The 16,432-nt window shown below is 38.4% G+C and overlaps 1 protein-coding gene across 3 annotated transcripts in view; it reads left to right on the plus strand.

Annotated features, from left to right (window-relative positions):
- Positions 1-16,432, plus strand: part of LOC121681348 (anoctamin-1-like) — a 134,311-nt gene that overhangs the window by 41,334 nt on the left and 76,545 nt on the right. For all 3 annotated transcript variants that reach the window (XM_042061050.1, XM_042061049.1, XM_042061048.1), the window contains 6 exons: positions 1,301-1,399; positions 1,496-1,647; positions 7,762-7,816; positions 8,587-8,638; positions 9,500-9,555; positions 11,431-11,472. In XM_042061050.1, coding sequence (XP_041916984.1) covers positions 1,301-1,399; positions 1,496-1,647; positions 7,762-7,816; positions 8,587-8,638; positions 9,500-9,555; positions 11,431-11,472 — 456 coding nt within the window. The remainder of the gene's footprint in view (positions 1-1,300; positions 1,400-1,495; positions 1,648-7,761; positions 7,817-8,586; positions 8,639-9,499; positions 9,556-11,430; positions 11,473-16,432) is intronic.

The following is a 16,432-nucleotide window of genomic DNA, read 5'->3' on the forward strand; positions in this document are numbered from 1 at the left end:
TTATTGCACGTTACGCCCAAACCACACCCATGAGTAATGTAGCTACTTCAGAGCACCCGATTTTAGATTTGCGTCGGGCGCAACAGTCATTTATCCCGCAGGTAAAATAGCAACAGCGCCCAAGATCCGCCCTCAAAGCTACTTACGCTTTGCGTTTGATACTTGCATTTCAGATCGTTGAAATAGAGCCCTTAAAGTGTTGTGAATATTCCTTTCCATATTAAAAAGGGGACACAAATCAATCAGAAGTTATATCTGACATTATAACAGTAGGCCCATAATAGGCAAATGGTAGGCCTACATGTTGGCTACATGTACTTTATTATACAGTAGGCCTATTGAAAGTAATAAGCTGAAGACCTATTTGCGCTTCAATTAGCAAAAGCAGTTTAATAGCCACATTAGCGCCTCCATTAGTCCTTGTAAGAAATGCACTTGGTCCCGATGCTGGTCCCCTCAATTTCATTTGTATTATGGACTGCCTTTGAATCTAGTTTGATAAGTTGATAGAAAGTGTCAAGATGCTAGCCTGTTAAGAAATACACATTTTCGCCAGATGAGACTACCCACCACGTGAGAATCGCGCGTGAAGCAATTTGATGTAGTATCCACAGTATGTCACATTTCCAGTTGATTAGAACCTTTTAATCATACTTTTAACTATAAATATAGGCATTTTCAACATAGACATTCCCTGACTTACAAATGTCAACACTCTTTTTATTTAAAATTAGTGGATTCTCTTGCCTTTCCAATGTTGAAAAATGACTAGAGGATTTAACCTCTGTGTCACTTTATTTCCATACCGTGAAAAAGAGTCATGAACTGCTTCTGAAAGTTCAGACGCTCTGTTTATCGTAAATAAGTTGAAATTAGAGAAAATTAGAGAATGATTTTTCTTGGGGTGCCAATAATTGTGAGCAATGTGTTTTTATTAAACATATTTATTTCTTAATGAGATTTTCCTTTTTCTCAGAATGAATTGCTTCCCTTCAAGGGTGGATTTTCCTCATTGTTTACATTGTGAGAGTAAAGCGCCAAAAGATAATTTTTTTATACCTGTTTTTAGTCAACTTTACCAAAGGTGCCAATAATTCTGGAGGGTACTGTGTGTATATATATATATATATATATATATATATATATATATATATATATATATATATATATATATATATATATATATTTATTTCATTTTTGTCATTTGTTAGGCCATCCAGGATATGTTTACTGTGCCTCTATTTGTCTAATGTGTAATATAACCTTGTTCATGAATCCTTTTAATTTGAAATCATGTTAGACTACAATATCTGGCATGGGTTTCCTGAAGATCCATGCACCATGGAGTGTTCTCTGTCGAGAGGCAGAGTTTATGAAGTTGAAAATGCCAACCAAAAAGGTATGTAGTGAATAAAATAATCAAGCACATTTTATACCTGTTTGCTCTTACCATAACTATTGAATCCATATATTAATTAATTGATTTTATTTACAGATGTATGAAGTCAAGCAAGACAATAACATAGTAGAGAAGATCAATCTGTTTGTTTGTAAAGTGACTGAACCATTACATCCAAAAGTTGAAGAGAGCAAGATTCAAACTGCCAAGCATTTGTGCTACCCATTCTCCAGAGAAAGAGAGCATTTGTGAGTATTGAATGTCATTTAGAGATATATATTGGGCAGATGGCAATTGGATAGTAATTAGCGAATGAAAGCACTGGTGTAAATGCTTTCAAGAGATGTAAATGTGTCAATCCACATCCAACAGCTAGTAGGCGGAAATGGTAATCACTTTTTAGCTCATTGGAGACCCAGTGACAAAAGCTGGTTAAACTGGTGTTTACTTTACATGAAGCCCTGGGACGACTAAATCTGAGCTGAGCAGCAAGTTCTCCTCGAGGCTAAAGAGGAGGAGAGAGCTGTAACAAAAAAGAGCGTCTGTTATGGAACTAGGCAGAGAATAGCCTAACTGAACACGTAAATGCGTAAGTTTAGGATAGCCAATTAATGTCAAAAGCATAATATTACAGTTTTTCTCCATTGGTTTGGCTCATTTCTTGAAACAGAAATTACATTCTCAAAATAACACAAACAAACCTCCAAACTACTTGGCAAATTGTAAATAAATCGGTAGACGTTACATATTGACTGCTTTGTATGATACTTTCTTAGACTGTAGACTACTGTGTCACATTTTGAGTGCATCAGCCCACGCACACATTGAAATCTCTCTTTGAGAATCCCAGATGTCATTATTGTAATGTGGGTTCTGCTGTGGGCCATGTTAAACTTTGTTTGCTCTCCAGCATCCAGATCAGGATACAGAGTGAGTGTCAGAAGGCATGGGCATCCTCTATCCCCCAGAAGATACCCATCACATTCTCCTGTAATTGCACATAGGCCTATAACATTAAGTTAGAGCCTACATGGATCTGATAATATTCCCATGAGGTGTAACGCACCCTGTTGAAATTTGTTGCTCAAATTAGATCCCCCGTACATCCTGGCATCGTGTGCCTCCACGTTTGTGATGAGATGTGAAGCATCACATATCATCTGGCAATTATCTGGTGTTTTAAACATCAACACCATTAAGAGAACATCCACAAATAGAGGTGGCCTATAGCCTATCTATTAGACCTACTTGTAAATGTATGCGGTGAAAACCTTTCCTATTGACATAATCTGCCTTGTCTATGGATGGCGCTTTGATGGGCACTTGAGTCCCATCAATGCAGCCAATGATGTTTGGAAAGCTTGAAATAGCCAAGGCCCATTAATTGAAAGCTCACCAGCAAAGATAATTTTGTGTGATGCTGATCTGCCCATCTACGTCAACCATGATGGACATTAAAGATGTATTGTATTCAGGGTTCTGAATTAACAAATAAAATAAAAATAAAAACTTACTAGTCAGTTTGGCCGCTGATGCATGAGTCATTACATGCATGATACATAAGGCTCTATTTTCGTCATATATCCAACTGGCAGTACTTCCTACATTTCCCATGACCACTGTGCCATAATGCTACTTGATGACGTTTCATACACCCATTGGCTGTGTGCAGTTTGCAGTGAAACCAGCGCGAGAGACAATGGAAATGAACAGCTGTCTACCAGAACACACAAGGAATTAGAAGAACGAGCAGGGAGCATAGACTGAAAGATGAGGAAGTTAGCCAGTAAAGTAAAGTAAAGTAAAGTAAAAAGTACATAACACATGTACATAACACATACATAACATGTTACGAAATATTAACGCAATTAACGCATTGTGTTTACCTATTTCTTTTGTGGGGGGTTGATGTCATGTAAAGGAGGCCACAAAACCTGAAGCAGCAAGATCGTTTATTTTATTGTCTATGGAGTTAGCTGAAGATGGAACGTGAGGAGCTTGTAGGCGAAAATTTTCAGTTTGAAAAAGTTGCCTGATCAGTGATCACCACCACCAGACGCATCACACACTGTGCATCGAGAGACAGAGGAGGGACCAACATTTAGCCAATAAATAGTAGCTGTACTGCAAACTGTTTTTCACTCTTGTTAGAGAAAGTGGTAACACTTTACTTGACGGGTGAGTTAATAACACATTCATAGCAGCTGTCATAAACTGCACATAATAGCATTCATGACTGTTTCATGAGACATGACTCAACATTCATACCAAACCTTTCATGAATGTGGAAGACAGAACGGCGACATTATGTCAAAATAAAAGTCCAACATCGTATTTGTGTAACCTGGGTACCATTAATTTAATCTCTCCAGCCTTTGTAAATATTTCATGAATATCCATTGAAAGTCACTTTACTATACAAGTTGTGAAGTATTCGTAATCACTGAGTTTAACACTGGTAGGTAAACTAGCCTACATTCAGCTTACCTGTATTTCTGTAACCTGGAACGGTTGGACATTCCCAGTAGCAAAAGATGAGAGATCATCTGCAAAGGTTACATCATTAAACAAATAAATTTTTATGAAACAAAAATTATTTGCTTGACCATGTTCTGTCTTTTTGGCACTGGAGTAGCCCATTGACTCAGATGTGACGTGATCAAGAGGTTTGGACCAAAAACGGCAATGCTGCTTTGCGACTTTGGGCTTTTATTTTGACAAGTTCTCGTCGTTCTGTCTTCCACATTCATGAAATGTTTGGTATGAATGTTGAGTCATGTCTCATGAAAGTCATGAATGCTTTATGTGCAGTTTATGACAGCTGCTATAAATGTGTTATGAACTCACCCGTCAAGTAAAGTGTTACCGAGAAAGTATACAATGTCAACATGCACCAACAGCATGTTACACAAAGATGATACTTTTCGGGTCCTCTATAAAGATCCAACTTGAACGTAGACCCTATGCTACTCCATTTAATTGAGAACGTGTCTGAGCGTGCAAAAGAGGGAGAGAAAACAAGTGGCAGGTTCCAGCTGGCTTGTCATTGTTGATGTTGATGATAATTGCTATCTCCTTTTTATTAAGTTAAGATTAAACTAAATGCGGCAGTGGTTGGGACAGACATATGGTGGCAAGTGAAATGCCAGGGTTACCACTTACTCTGCATTAATAGATAGATAGATATATAGATAGATACTTTATTGATCCCCAAGGGGAAATTCAAGGTCTCAGTAGCATACAGACATCACACACAACATGCACTTACAGCAGAAATGGTAAATATAAGTATAAACATAATATAATAATAATATAGTAAGTAAACCGACTTTCTGGAATACCCCCCTGGTGCTTTGGAGAATAAATCCTACAACTAAAATCAAACCTGCATTAGCTATGGCTACTTGGCTATCCTGAATTGGCTAGCTATGATAGGTGCTTTTTTTATTGAGTTTTATTGAGTGTTGATGAAAGTATCTTAGAGAATATTGTATCTTCAAACCAGTGATGATGGACCAGTGTAGATTATGCTCTGATTTACTATTACTATACTGTTACTAATGAATTTAGCTTTACCATTACATGCATATAGCATGTTATTGTTTTGCACCACGCAAAATGTCTCATCTCAGTGGCCATTTGGAAGCTACAATAAGTGGTTAATGACAAAAGGTGCCACGTATGCCACGTGATGTAACTTGAAAGATTTAATTTAAATTTATTGTGCTTATAGAGCGCCAAAACATTACACATGTATCATGGCGCTTTACAGAATGTAGGCAATCAGAGAAAAAGGAAAGAAAGGAAGTAAAGAAAAGAAAGAGAGAGGCCCATGGGTAACAGGGGCGAGGAAAAACTCCCTAGAACTGGAGATGCATATAGGAAGAAACCTCGAGCAGATCCACGACTCAGGGGCCTGACCCATCTGCCTTAGGTCAATACAGGACAGTAAGGTCTGTATACATGACAAATGCATATGATAGTCAGGTGTAGAGAATAAGACATGGTGTTAAAAGCACTTGAGCTGAAAGTTACAAGAAGTGGTGATTACGTATCCGGTTTGATAATTCATTAATCCTGATTTAGTGACCGAAAGTTCAAATAGTCCAGCGTTGGATTTGTCCAGGGGAAGGGAGTTGTCAAGGGGCATGTGGTGGGTCAGCAGACGGGCCAGGAATCCGGGCGGAGTTGTCATAGGTAGGTGATGGGTCGCTAGGCTGTACGGGCCAGGAATCCAGATAGGGGGACAGTAATAGGGCAGTCGAGGATGGGACTTCGGGTGAGAGGAGGGCCAACACATGGATGGTTGATGACTGGTGATGATATACCTCACAAGTGAGGTACAGTAAGGGGAAAGAAAGAGAGATGTAGAGTGGGTTAGTATTACTGAAAATCAAAATGGTTAATGTCAATAAGTAATCAGTGGTACTATATGTTGTAACAGTATACCATAGTGAGAATAGGCAAGAGAGGGAGAGTTGAGAGAGAGAGAAGGGGAGAGAGGAGAGGGGGGAGGGTTGTACGGCGTGACACATGAAAAGTCCATGATGGCACTATGCTATAGCAGCATAACTAAGGCATGGTGAGGGGTAGTCGACACCAGCGCAGGTATGGTCAGTGACCACCATCGCACGCGCGACTGGGGTGCCAGTCACACGAGGACTCAGCAGGGTGGTCCATTCCAAAAATCCCTGAGGTGGGTGAAGTTCCACACCGCACCATACCTAACTATGGGAGGCAGTAAAGAGGTATGTTTTAAGTCTAGACTTAAAAATAGGGAGGGTGTCTGCTAGTCGAATTGAGGAAGGGAGATTATTCCAGAGGAGGGGTGCGCGATAGCTGAAAGCTCTGCCTCCTACTGTAGTTTTTGAGATTCTTGGAATTACAAAAAGGCCAGTATTCTGTGATCGTAGCGGTCTGGGTGGGTTATATGGGACTAGGAGATCTTTTAATATATTCTGGTGCCTGGCCATTAATGGCTTTGTATGTTAGAAGTAATATTTTGAAGTCAATGCGACTTTTAACAGGCAGCCAGTGTAGAGATGCCAGGATAGGAGAAATATGTTCATATTTTTTAGTTCTAGTGAGTGTGCGAGCAGCTGCATTTTGTATAAGCTGTAAGCTCTTTAGACAGGTGTTATTGCAGCCAGCGTATAGAGCATTGCAATAATCAATCCTTGAGGTGACAAAAGCATGGATTAATTTCTCAGCGTCTGGTAAGGATAACGACTTCCTTATCTTTGAAATGTTCCTTAAATGATAAAATTAAGTTTTGGTAATTTGTTTTATGTGATTACTTAGTGATAGGTCTTGGTCAATTGTAACTCCTAGATTTTTAACACTTGTGGATGAGGATAGTCGAAGATCAGTAAATGTAGCCTGTGATGAGGATAGGATATCCCTCATCTTTTTAGGACCTAAAACCATGACTTCTGTTTTATCGGAGTTCAAAAGCAGGAACTTATTTGTCATCCTTGTCTTTATGTCTCTTATACATGTGTCAAGTTTGGCTAACGGAGTTAATTCGTCAGGTTTTATGAAAAGGTATAGTTGTGTGTCGTCTGCATAAGAACGAAATTTAATGCCATGTTTCCTAATTTCTGAGCCTTGAAGAAGCATATAGAGAGAAAATAACAGATTTACCCATAAGCATTGGGAATTGTCAAGAGGGCAGTCCCAAATCTGTAGCTAAGCAGAGCCTTGATTTTGCGTGATGACTATTTATTTTTATCTGTTAAGGTTATTTAGTAGTATTCAGGTTTTGATATAGTGACTAGTTAATTTAGTTTTAGTTTGAACTCTGAAACACTCTTACCTGACTCTGTTAATGCCACCTTTCACCTAGACACCACCTAAAGGTATTAGTTAGCCCGAATCCCGGATCATTAGCCCCAAGGAAACGCTACATGGCACAATCAAGCCCTGGAAGTGGCATACGCTAGGTCGCTCAGATTTGGCACAATAAGGGAAAGAGGATCGTGAGAACTGAAGACTAAAAGGCTACCATTTGAGTGAGAACAGTTTGGCAAGGGCCATCGACTTAGATTTGACTCAGGAGCCTATTTAAACCACCCTCTTGTCCCTCATTCATTCAGACCTCTCCTACACCTGGAATAACTACAACCCCAAATCAGAAAAAGTTGGGATGCTGTGTAAAATGCAAATAAAAACAGAATATGATAATATACAAGTCTACCCATATTTAGCAGCAAAAAGGACATATACAACATATCAAATGTTGAAAATGAATATTTTGCTTATTTCATGGAAAATATCATTTTGAATTTCATGCCATGCAAGAATATGTTTAAAAAACAGTTGGGACAGAGAATGTTTACCACTGTGTTGCTTCACCTCTTCAGGTTTGACCTCTCGGACAGAGATTCATTCTTTAACAGCAAAACCAGGAGTACCATAGTAAGTACTTGGCTCATTAACACATAGTACAATAAATCATTATTCTGAGTAATGATCATGTGACTCAAATATAATTTTGAATATCAATCAAAATATGAATTTGGTAACATTTTCAATTGCCACATGTTAAAATGAGAATGATATGTGGGTTACACTTGACAGTACTTGCCAGTATCGACAAGAGAGTAAGAGTGACATGACACTGTCATGAACGTGCCATAAACAAGTCATAAATGTTTATGACATAATGCTAATTAAGTGTCATTCGGTTTTTGTCATAACAAGTTAGGATTAGGGTCAGGGTTAGGGTTATGGTTAGGATTAGGGTTAAGGTTAGAGGTTAGGAATAGGGTTAGGGTTCATGTGTCATCACAGTGTCATGTCACTCTTATGTCGATACTGTCAAGTAAAGTGTTACCGATATTTGTCCATCACAAACATGTTTTTCATCTAAAATACTTTTTTTTCATGATGTACAGTCACACTTTGATAATAGAAAATGTTTGTGGATGCACGTTTTGCTTGCTTGCAGCTTTGGTCACTTTGTATTGCCACCTTACTCATGTTGGAAAACTGCTGGTTCATTCCATGCTAAATTACAGAGCTTCATGGATATTCATGAAAATAATCTGTTACATTTTTAGAAGAAGCTGTGCTTGGGGTGATTTGGCATGGAGTGACCTTACTGTCATTGTATCAGTTGGCTGATGAAGAGTTGTATTGTGCATCTTCTTAATTCATTGTAATTTTGAATGGATTTTCTTTCTCAGGTATATGAAGTATTGAAGAGAACAAAGTGCACTCAAACAAAATACACCATGGGTAAACATTGTCACTATTATTTTGTTATATCATACAGCATTAATCAATTAAGATGGAGCCATTCTCTTACATAGTTTTGGAAAGCTGGGTCTCTTTCTTTTTAGAAATTCTTAGTCAAATTATGAGCCTTTTAAACATATCCCTTTCTGGTGTGTTTTTGGATTGGTGCTAAATGATCAGGGGACCATGACCATTGTTATTCCAGACCACTAGATGGTATTAGGTACACTGATACTCATAATCTTTCAGGCAATCAGAAAAGAAGATTTTCATTTTCAAGATTTAGGATTTTTTTTCTCTAAGTTAAGCCATAATGTCACTGGAGAGACTCATATACTGTATACTGAGACTGTATTAACATTTGTAATGAACATATCTTATCTAGAATCTATCTATCTAGGCTTATCTAGAAAACCCAGTTTTCTTTCAGTCAAGTTAAAGTGTAACTCTCTGCAAAATGCAACCTAGGGTCTGTTTGTGAATGTACCGGAGTCAAACGTTAGTTTAAAAGCACAATTACGTCAGAAGAACCACTTTTAAGCTTGTCCGTGTTGTCGTTTTCGGGTCAAATGGCCTTTTGAATCGGAATGGTAGGGGCACTACTATTTTGATACATGATCACGTCAAAATCACTATTTTTAAAACACTAAGAAGGCTCAACACAACACAGTATCATCATCGTCTCTACACATGAACTTTAGCATTGAGAACATTGTTTGTGTACACATAGTTTACTAAAAAGAAAGGTTTTGGACAACTCACTCCTTGACTGACAAGATGGCGGCGAGCAGAAAAACCTGTGCTAAAGTGCTGGAAATTCATATTGCTTATTCAAATGAAATTTGTCTGTGTATTTGGAAGGAATTACAAGTCTTCTTGGAAATGGAGTTTACACCTCTGGTTACCCTTTACATGATGTAAGTTGCTTCAAGTAATATAATGCTTTCATAATGCTGCAGTCCTTTTATTTGACGGCAGTCATGTTAGAATAGTCTTGTTACATTGTTACCACACCACTAAGTATGGGAGAGCCAGGACGAATGAAACTCAGGATGAATTAAACACTCCTGCTTTCTTGGACTACAGTGATGATAGACATCCTTATCTAGATAAAATGCTACAGATTATTCAACTAATTCCTGTTTCATAACATAATAATAATAATAATAATAATAATAATAATAATAATAATACAATCAAACAAACCAATAAATAAAACATCAGATTAATAAAACATCCGCGGTATGTACAAAGACTGCTCCTGAAAGCACACGTCTATTCTGCGCCTAAATACTTCCGCCTTGTAAAAGCAGGTGTTAATCCAAATTGCAGTTCAATGCGTCAATAAGAGAACCTTTCAAAGCCAACAGAATCGCTATTTAGAGCACCAGTTTTTGTGGTGAAAGTATTTGTACTACCAAAAGCAACCTTAACTTTCGTTGGCCTTTTGAATGTCTTACTTTCAGTTTCACGTCATTTACTTAAACTTTCCTACTTGTTAGATTTGACCAATCTTCCATAGCCTACGTACACAAGTATTTTGAGTAGAACTACTGATCTTCATTATCTCCCTGCTTGTTTACATCTTATCATGTATGGTATTATTTCATGATCGCTAAACGTTTGATTCTTTTTAATGTTGTCATCAGTTAACTTCATTCAACTGCGCTTGTATGTAGGCGCTGCCATTCAGTTGTGGACATTCGTAAATTGCGTTTATGGGCAGAGAAAGGCAGAGAAAGGCGCAGTTTACACTAAGGATTGAACGATTGATAAATACGACGGAAACTTGGGTCTGACAGCGTTCGCAATCTGCGGTGTGTCCATGACGCTGATAACGCTATGTTCGCAAATGCTCTTTGTAAATTATGTTCTATTAAAAAGTGTTTCATTCATCCCAGCTCTCCCATGTTGTTTCGTGTAACATGGAACATAATGAGAGCACACTTAAACTGTGTTCTAATTTGCTTACTTCTGCACTTCTCGATGGTGTTTTAAGCCCCCATTTTATTTTACATTTATTTTTTTAAGTATGACCATAATGTTTTAATTGATATTCCACCATTTGGGGAATTACGCTCATTTTCCACCTCCCCTTGAGTTAAACAATTGATTTTTACTTTTCTCCAGTTCATCCAGCCATTCTGTGAGTCTGGCCATAGCTGCTACCACTTTTAGCTCCAGCCTAGCATAGATCATTGAATCGGATTAGACCGTTAGCATCACGCTCAAAGGTGACTAAGATTTCCGGTTAATTTCCTATTTAAAATTTGTCTCTTAAGTTAGAAAGTGTTACAAGACTATACTCTCATTCCGGCGTAATAATCAAGGAGCGTTGGGAACGTACCATGGACGCAGCAGCACAATGAAAATAGAGTTGAGCTGCAGCAGATTATTACGCCAGAATGAGAGTATAGTTCCATGTCATAACAGCCTAGAAATTGCCACGTTTCATTTTCGGGTTGGTGTTCGATTTGGGAAGACACTACCCTGTTGAAAATAACTACCCTGCGCAAATAAGCACACAGTGCACAGAAGTACTGACAGAAGTATGCAGATTGAAACAGAGGCTTCATTTTTCCATGCTTAAAAATCATTTTGTGTGGATACATGAACACCACATCAATTTGCTGTTACTCATTGATAATTAGGATATTGTATACAGTAATTGCAGTGTACAATGTAGTGGTAACCATGTTGTTCTTATGAGTTCTCCTTTGAGTTTTAGAGTGCTGCATAATTCTTTACAAATGGTTTATAGAATGGGCAAACTCTGTTGTGTGATCTTACAGGGAGACATTGATGGCATCCATGCAGAACCCAATGACCGCAAGGTGAGAGTCTGACTTAAACTTACTAATAACGACTGCAATTCATTTCAGTTCTAATAGATAAGGTTACTGATGCAGATGTGCACAACTTCAGTGTTTTCTGTAACTCTGTTTTCCAGAATGTGGGCCACCAAGGAATTGTAGGTGGGTCGCGAGAGGTAGCTTACATTAAAATCCGTGCCACCACTCCTACCATGTGCATCATACACTATGCGTAGTGCACTAAGGGACATAGGGACACAATTTAGACAATAAATAGGATTATCTTTACTGCAAACTGCTTTTCACTCTTCTCTGAGAACGTTTACAATGTCAAAATGTACCAACACCATGTTAAATGCCAGGATGATACTTTTTGGGTCCTCTCAATCTCCACCATGCAGCAGATCTAACTTGAACATTACTTACTGTACTTACTTGTAATTGAGAATGCAGCTTGTTTATGCACGAGTGAGATACAGAAAGAGTGGCAGGCACCAGCTGGCTTGTCATTATTGATATCTCCTTTTGTAACATAAGTTTTGTAACAAAGTTACATTTGTAACTTTTGTAACTTAAGTAACATAACTTTAAAAACAAAAATCATGAAGGCAATAAAGACGAGGCTACAGGAGATATAGTATCGTATAAGTATATATACTCTTTTGATCCCGTGAGGGAAATTTAGTCTCTGCATTTATCCCAATCCGTGAATTAGTGAAACACACTCAGCACACAGTGAACACACAGTGAGGTGAAGCACACACTAATCCCGGCGCAGTGAGCTGCCTGCAACAACAGCGGCGCTCGGGGATAGGGTTGCCAACTTCCTCAACCCCAAATGAGGGACACTTCACTTCAAATGCGGGAAACCCCCCTCCCCCCAAAAAAAAAATTACGAATGGTGTACTGTCACTTTAAGAGCACTGTCTACACGGTATTCATACAATTTTGCTATCTCCATTCAAATATAGCCTATGGTCATTCCACAAACTCTAACATTGTTTGTGCCACATTTAGGCCTATAGCACAATGATAAGTATATTAAGTTGGTGTAAACAACCTTAATTCCTGTGGAAATAGAAGCATGTAATGATGCTAGCTAGATATTTTCTGTTTGCAATTAAAAGTGAATTATGAACCTGATAGCCACCTAGCTATCTGAGTGGAAAGTGTTTCAATTGGCATAGCCTATCATGTGCTTCATGTAAATGCTTAGTTTAAGGGAAAAGGATTATTGAAGACTTCAAGACTCACCAATTCCATTACACAAAGGCAATTGACCTCTTCATATTGACCACTCTTCATATTATCAACCGGATAATTCCGCAATATCCTCGCGTTGTTTTTGTTGTTCTAATGATTTCCTTTTAAAAGTTTCTTATATTAAAAAGGTGAAATCAATTACCAACGATCACAAGCCAGCTGGAAACTTCCACCCTCTCTTCCTCTCGTTCCCAATTAAAACGAGTAGCATAATGTTCAAGTTAGATCTGCTGCATAATAGAGAGACTGAGAGGACCCAAAAAGTATCATCCTTATGTAAGATGCTGTTGCTGCATTTTGACATTGTAATCGTTCTCTAAGAAGAGTGAAAAGCAGTTTGCAGTAAAGCTTCTCTGGCTAAATTGTGGTGCCCCTTCTGTCCCTCGGTGCCGTGCGCACAGTGCGAGATGCGCGTGGTAGCGGCGGCACTGGACACTTTGTTCCAGGTGCGTTTACAGTAGCTTACTATTGACAAGTTAACAAGGCCGATGAGATGTGATTGAAAATCGGGAATGGTGCTGTCCCTGACGGGACAAATCAAAATCACCCAAAATACGGGATGTCCCGCACAATTCGGGACGGTTGGCAACCTTACTCGGGGAGCAGTGAGGTGCCTTGCTCAAGGGTACTTCAGCCGTGCCTACTTGTCGGGGTTCGACCCGGCAACCCTCCGGTTACAAGTTCGAAGCGCTAACTAGTAGGCCACGGCTGCCCCCAATTACAAAGTTATCCAGTTACCACTACTGACCATTTATAATCTCAGGTTATTGAGAGGGCTCATTAACACAGGCTGCACTCACTGTGATTGGGAACATGCTGGCTACAGAAATATAAAGAGTGAGTGGTGTACTACTTTGCCTTTGCAGAATGGACTTGGCGAGTCTTTTTAATAATTTGTTTCCCTGCATTTATATAAAACACATGATATGTGAAGTGCATTCCAATCACATAGCCAGGTGGCTATTAGGCTCTTATTATCTTTTAAAAAGAATGACAGAAAAACAGAAATGTTAAGCTAGCATCATGTCATTACATGCTTCCATTTCCAAAGCAATGAAGGCTGCTTATAACAAGTATTATGCATACAATTGTTAATAATGTGCAATCAATGGGTCACAAACAAACAAGGCTTAAGTTGAACAAGGGGTGGCAAAAGGGCATCATGAGAACCTTTTCAGCTCGCTGCCTTTATTTATTTAAATACTTTAAGTTGAACAGCATAAAATTAGCAACATTTCTTTAGAAATTAATACTTTCAAACACCGTTATAATGTTGTTTTTACTTTAGTTGTTTGTAGAGGTGCAAATCACCAGTTTCGTCACAATTCAATACAATATTGATTCTTTAAGCCAACAGTCAGATTCTTTTTCAATACATAACAATTTGCAGAGATTCGATACAAAGGTCTGTTGTCAATAGGGAATTAAGATTTTGGCTCATTTTCACATATTAAAAAATGCCAAATATTGTAGGCTAAATTATAGGCCAAATACTGAATATTGACTGTGGAATGAGGAAGGCTAGACAGAGTTTGTTCTAAAAATCATGTTAAAATTAGTCCAATTTCCAACTGGCTGAAAATGTTTTTAAACCACAACAATGAGAACACTTTAACAGTCGACTGACCAAAATGCTTTAACTGTACAAAATTCACCATTAACTAGATTTCTTTGTGGTTATACACACAGTTGTCTTCAAAATGCAGTGTTATGTAGGCTATTCCAAGCATTTCACATTCATCATTCTTGTTTGTGGTGTAGGCCTATGTCTTGAGTGATCACCGCCCCATTAAATGTCTGGGACTTTAAATTACATTTGAACTCCATGCCGTTTTTGTTGATGGACAGTGCCATTTTTGATTCAGAGTTGTCCTATCGATTTAATAAACGACACACACACTTGCGTGGTCAAATTAAGAATTGTTTTCACTCGTTTTTTTGCAATTCCCACATGACATTAGATAGACCTACTTCATTTAAAGAAAATGTTGTTGGTTGCTATGTTTTATGTTAATTGCTACTGTTGTTTTGCGCAGATCAAACTTTGTTACTGATAGACTCATACTGTAGGTGCAATCAATTTTAATAAAAAGGCCTAGCCTAAATGAATAAAGAATAAGGCAAAACAAATAGCCTAGTAGCCTAATGAAACATACGAATTGATGCAGTATCTTTGCAACATTATTAAATTAATCGGTCACCATATGCCTACATTTGTAAGGAGGAGAACATTTTAATTTGATTCACAATGAAACATTACATTTAATTTACATGTTGACAATGAGTAGTTTTGGTTTTGTTGGTGGCGTTATTGCATCCCTTTTATGCCTACAATGCAAAATTGTTCCCTCGGATTGGAAGCTCCTGTAGCCGCATACGCATTTCAAAACATCGCGACGTGAAATGCCACAAAAAGCAGTTTGTAAATACATGGGCGGATTATGAACTTTCGGGCCCCTGGGCCCAGATGTATTAAGGGCCCCCCACTTATTGTCGTATATGTGGGAGGGGGGGTTTGGGGGTCCTCCCCCAGAAATGTTTTAATTTGTTTGATGGGCCCGGTAGGCACGTGCAGTAATCCATCCCTGTGTAAATAGGTCTTAGTTATGTAGTTAGGAGTCCTCTCGACTTCTTTTAAGCTGTCCCAGACTTAGGTGCTACTTTTAGGTCTAAAATGCTTTACTTTTAGTGAAAGAAATTAGGAGTCCCAAAGTTAGGAGTGACACGCCCATTATTTTTAGGAGTTGCTCCTAAATTCGCCAGCTAGGAGCTACTTTTAGCCTTAAAATTCTTTGTGAATACGGCCCCAGTAGCTTAAAGCCAACTCTGCAAAGGGGGGGGGGGGGGGGGGGGTTAAAACACATTTCAAAATTATATCAAAGAGGAGAGATATCATGGATGTTACAAAGTACCAATGGTATTCTCTCCTGATAGATTCTTTAGGACTTTGTTGTGAAAAATACATTTGAACATGTCTGAAATAGACTCCGACATGAAAAGAAAAAAAGAAAAAAAAAGAGAAAAAAAAAGAGAAAAAAAGAAGGCCCAGATTTGCAATAAACCCTTTAGCTAGGTATCAAAATGATTTTTAAACATTATCTTCTTTGCCTCTGTGAATCACAGTTTAGCACCACCTGCTATCAAGGGCCTCTGAAATATTTTGAAAGAAAGCTGCACTCTTGCAGTGGCTGAATTTATTGTCTCTGCACTGCTTCATCTGCATAAAGATCAACCCTACAAAGATTCAATGTCCCATTAACTGCCATTAAGAGTCAATGTCAATAATAGAAATATTTATGAATATAAACATTTATGTAAATCCAAATGTGTCGATAAGGTGCCCATTATTAGAGGTCTGGATATGCAAAGGTGAGGTGCGGGACAAGTTTTGAAAGTTCTATGTGGGAACTCAGTCAAACGCATGACCGAGTTTCTCAGAGTGTGGTCCACGAGCAGACATGGTGAAATATAATGGGACTGAAAGACCTGTATAATCTGAATGTGAGGCATTGATATGTAAAGCTTGGCGCTGAATGATTGGGGGACCAGCACTAGCACTATAGCACCACTTTCACAGCACAACTAAACCACTGTAAACTGGCATGGTCAAATCCCATTAAGAATAATTTATAGAAGAACAAAGAGTCTTTGCAATTTGGATAATGGTTAGGAAGATGTGAAAACACTAATGTCCTCTTCCAGGAGGTGTGTTCCAGTT

Source organism: Alosa sapidissima, chromosome 14 (genome assembly GCF_018492685.1).
Source record: "Alosa sapidissima isolate fAloSap1 chromosome 14, fAloSap1.pri, whole genome shotgun sequence".
Lineage (NCBI taxonomy): Eukaryota > Metazoa > Chordata > Actinopteri > Clupeiformes > Clupeidae > Alosa > Alosa sapidissima.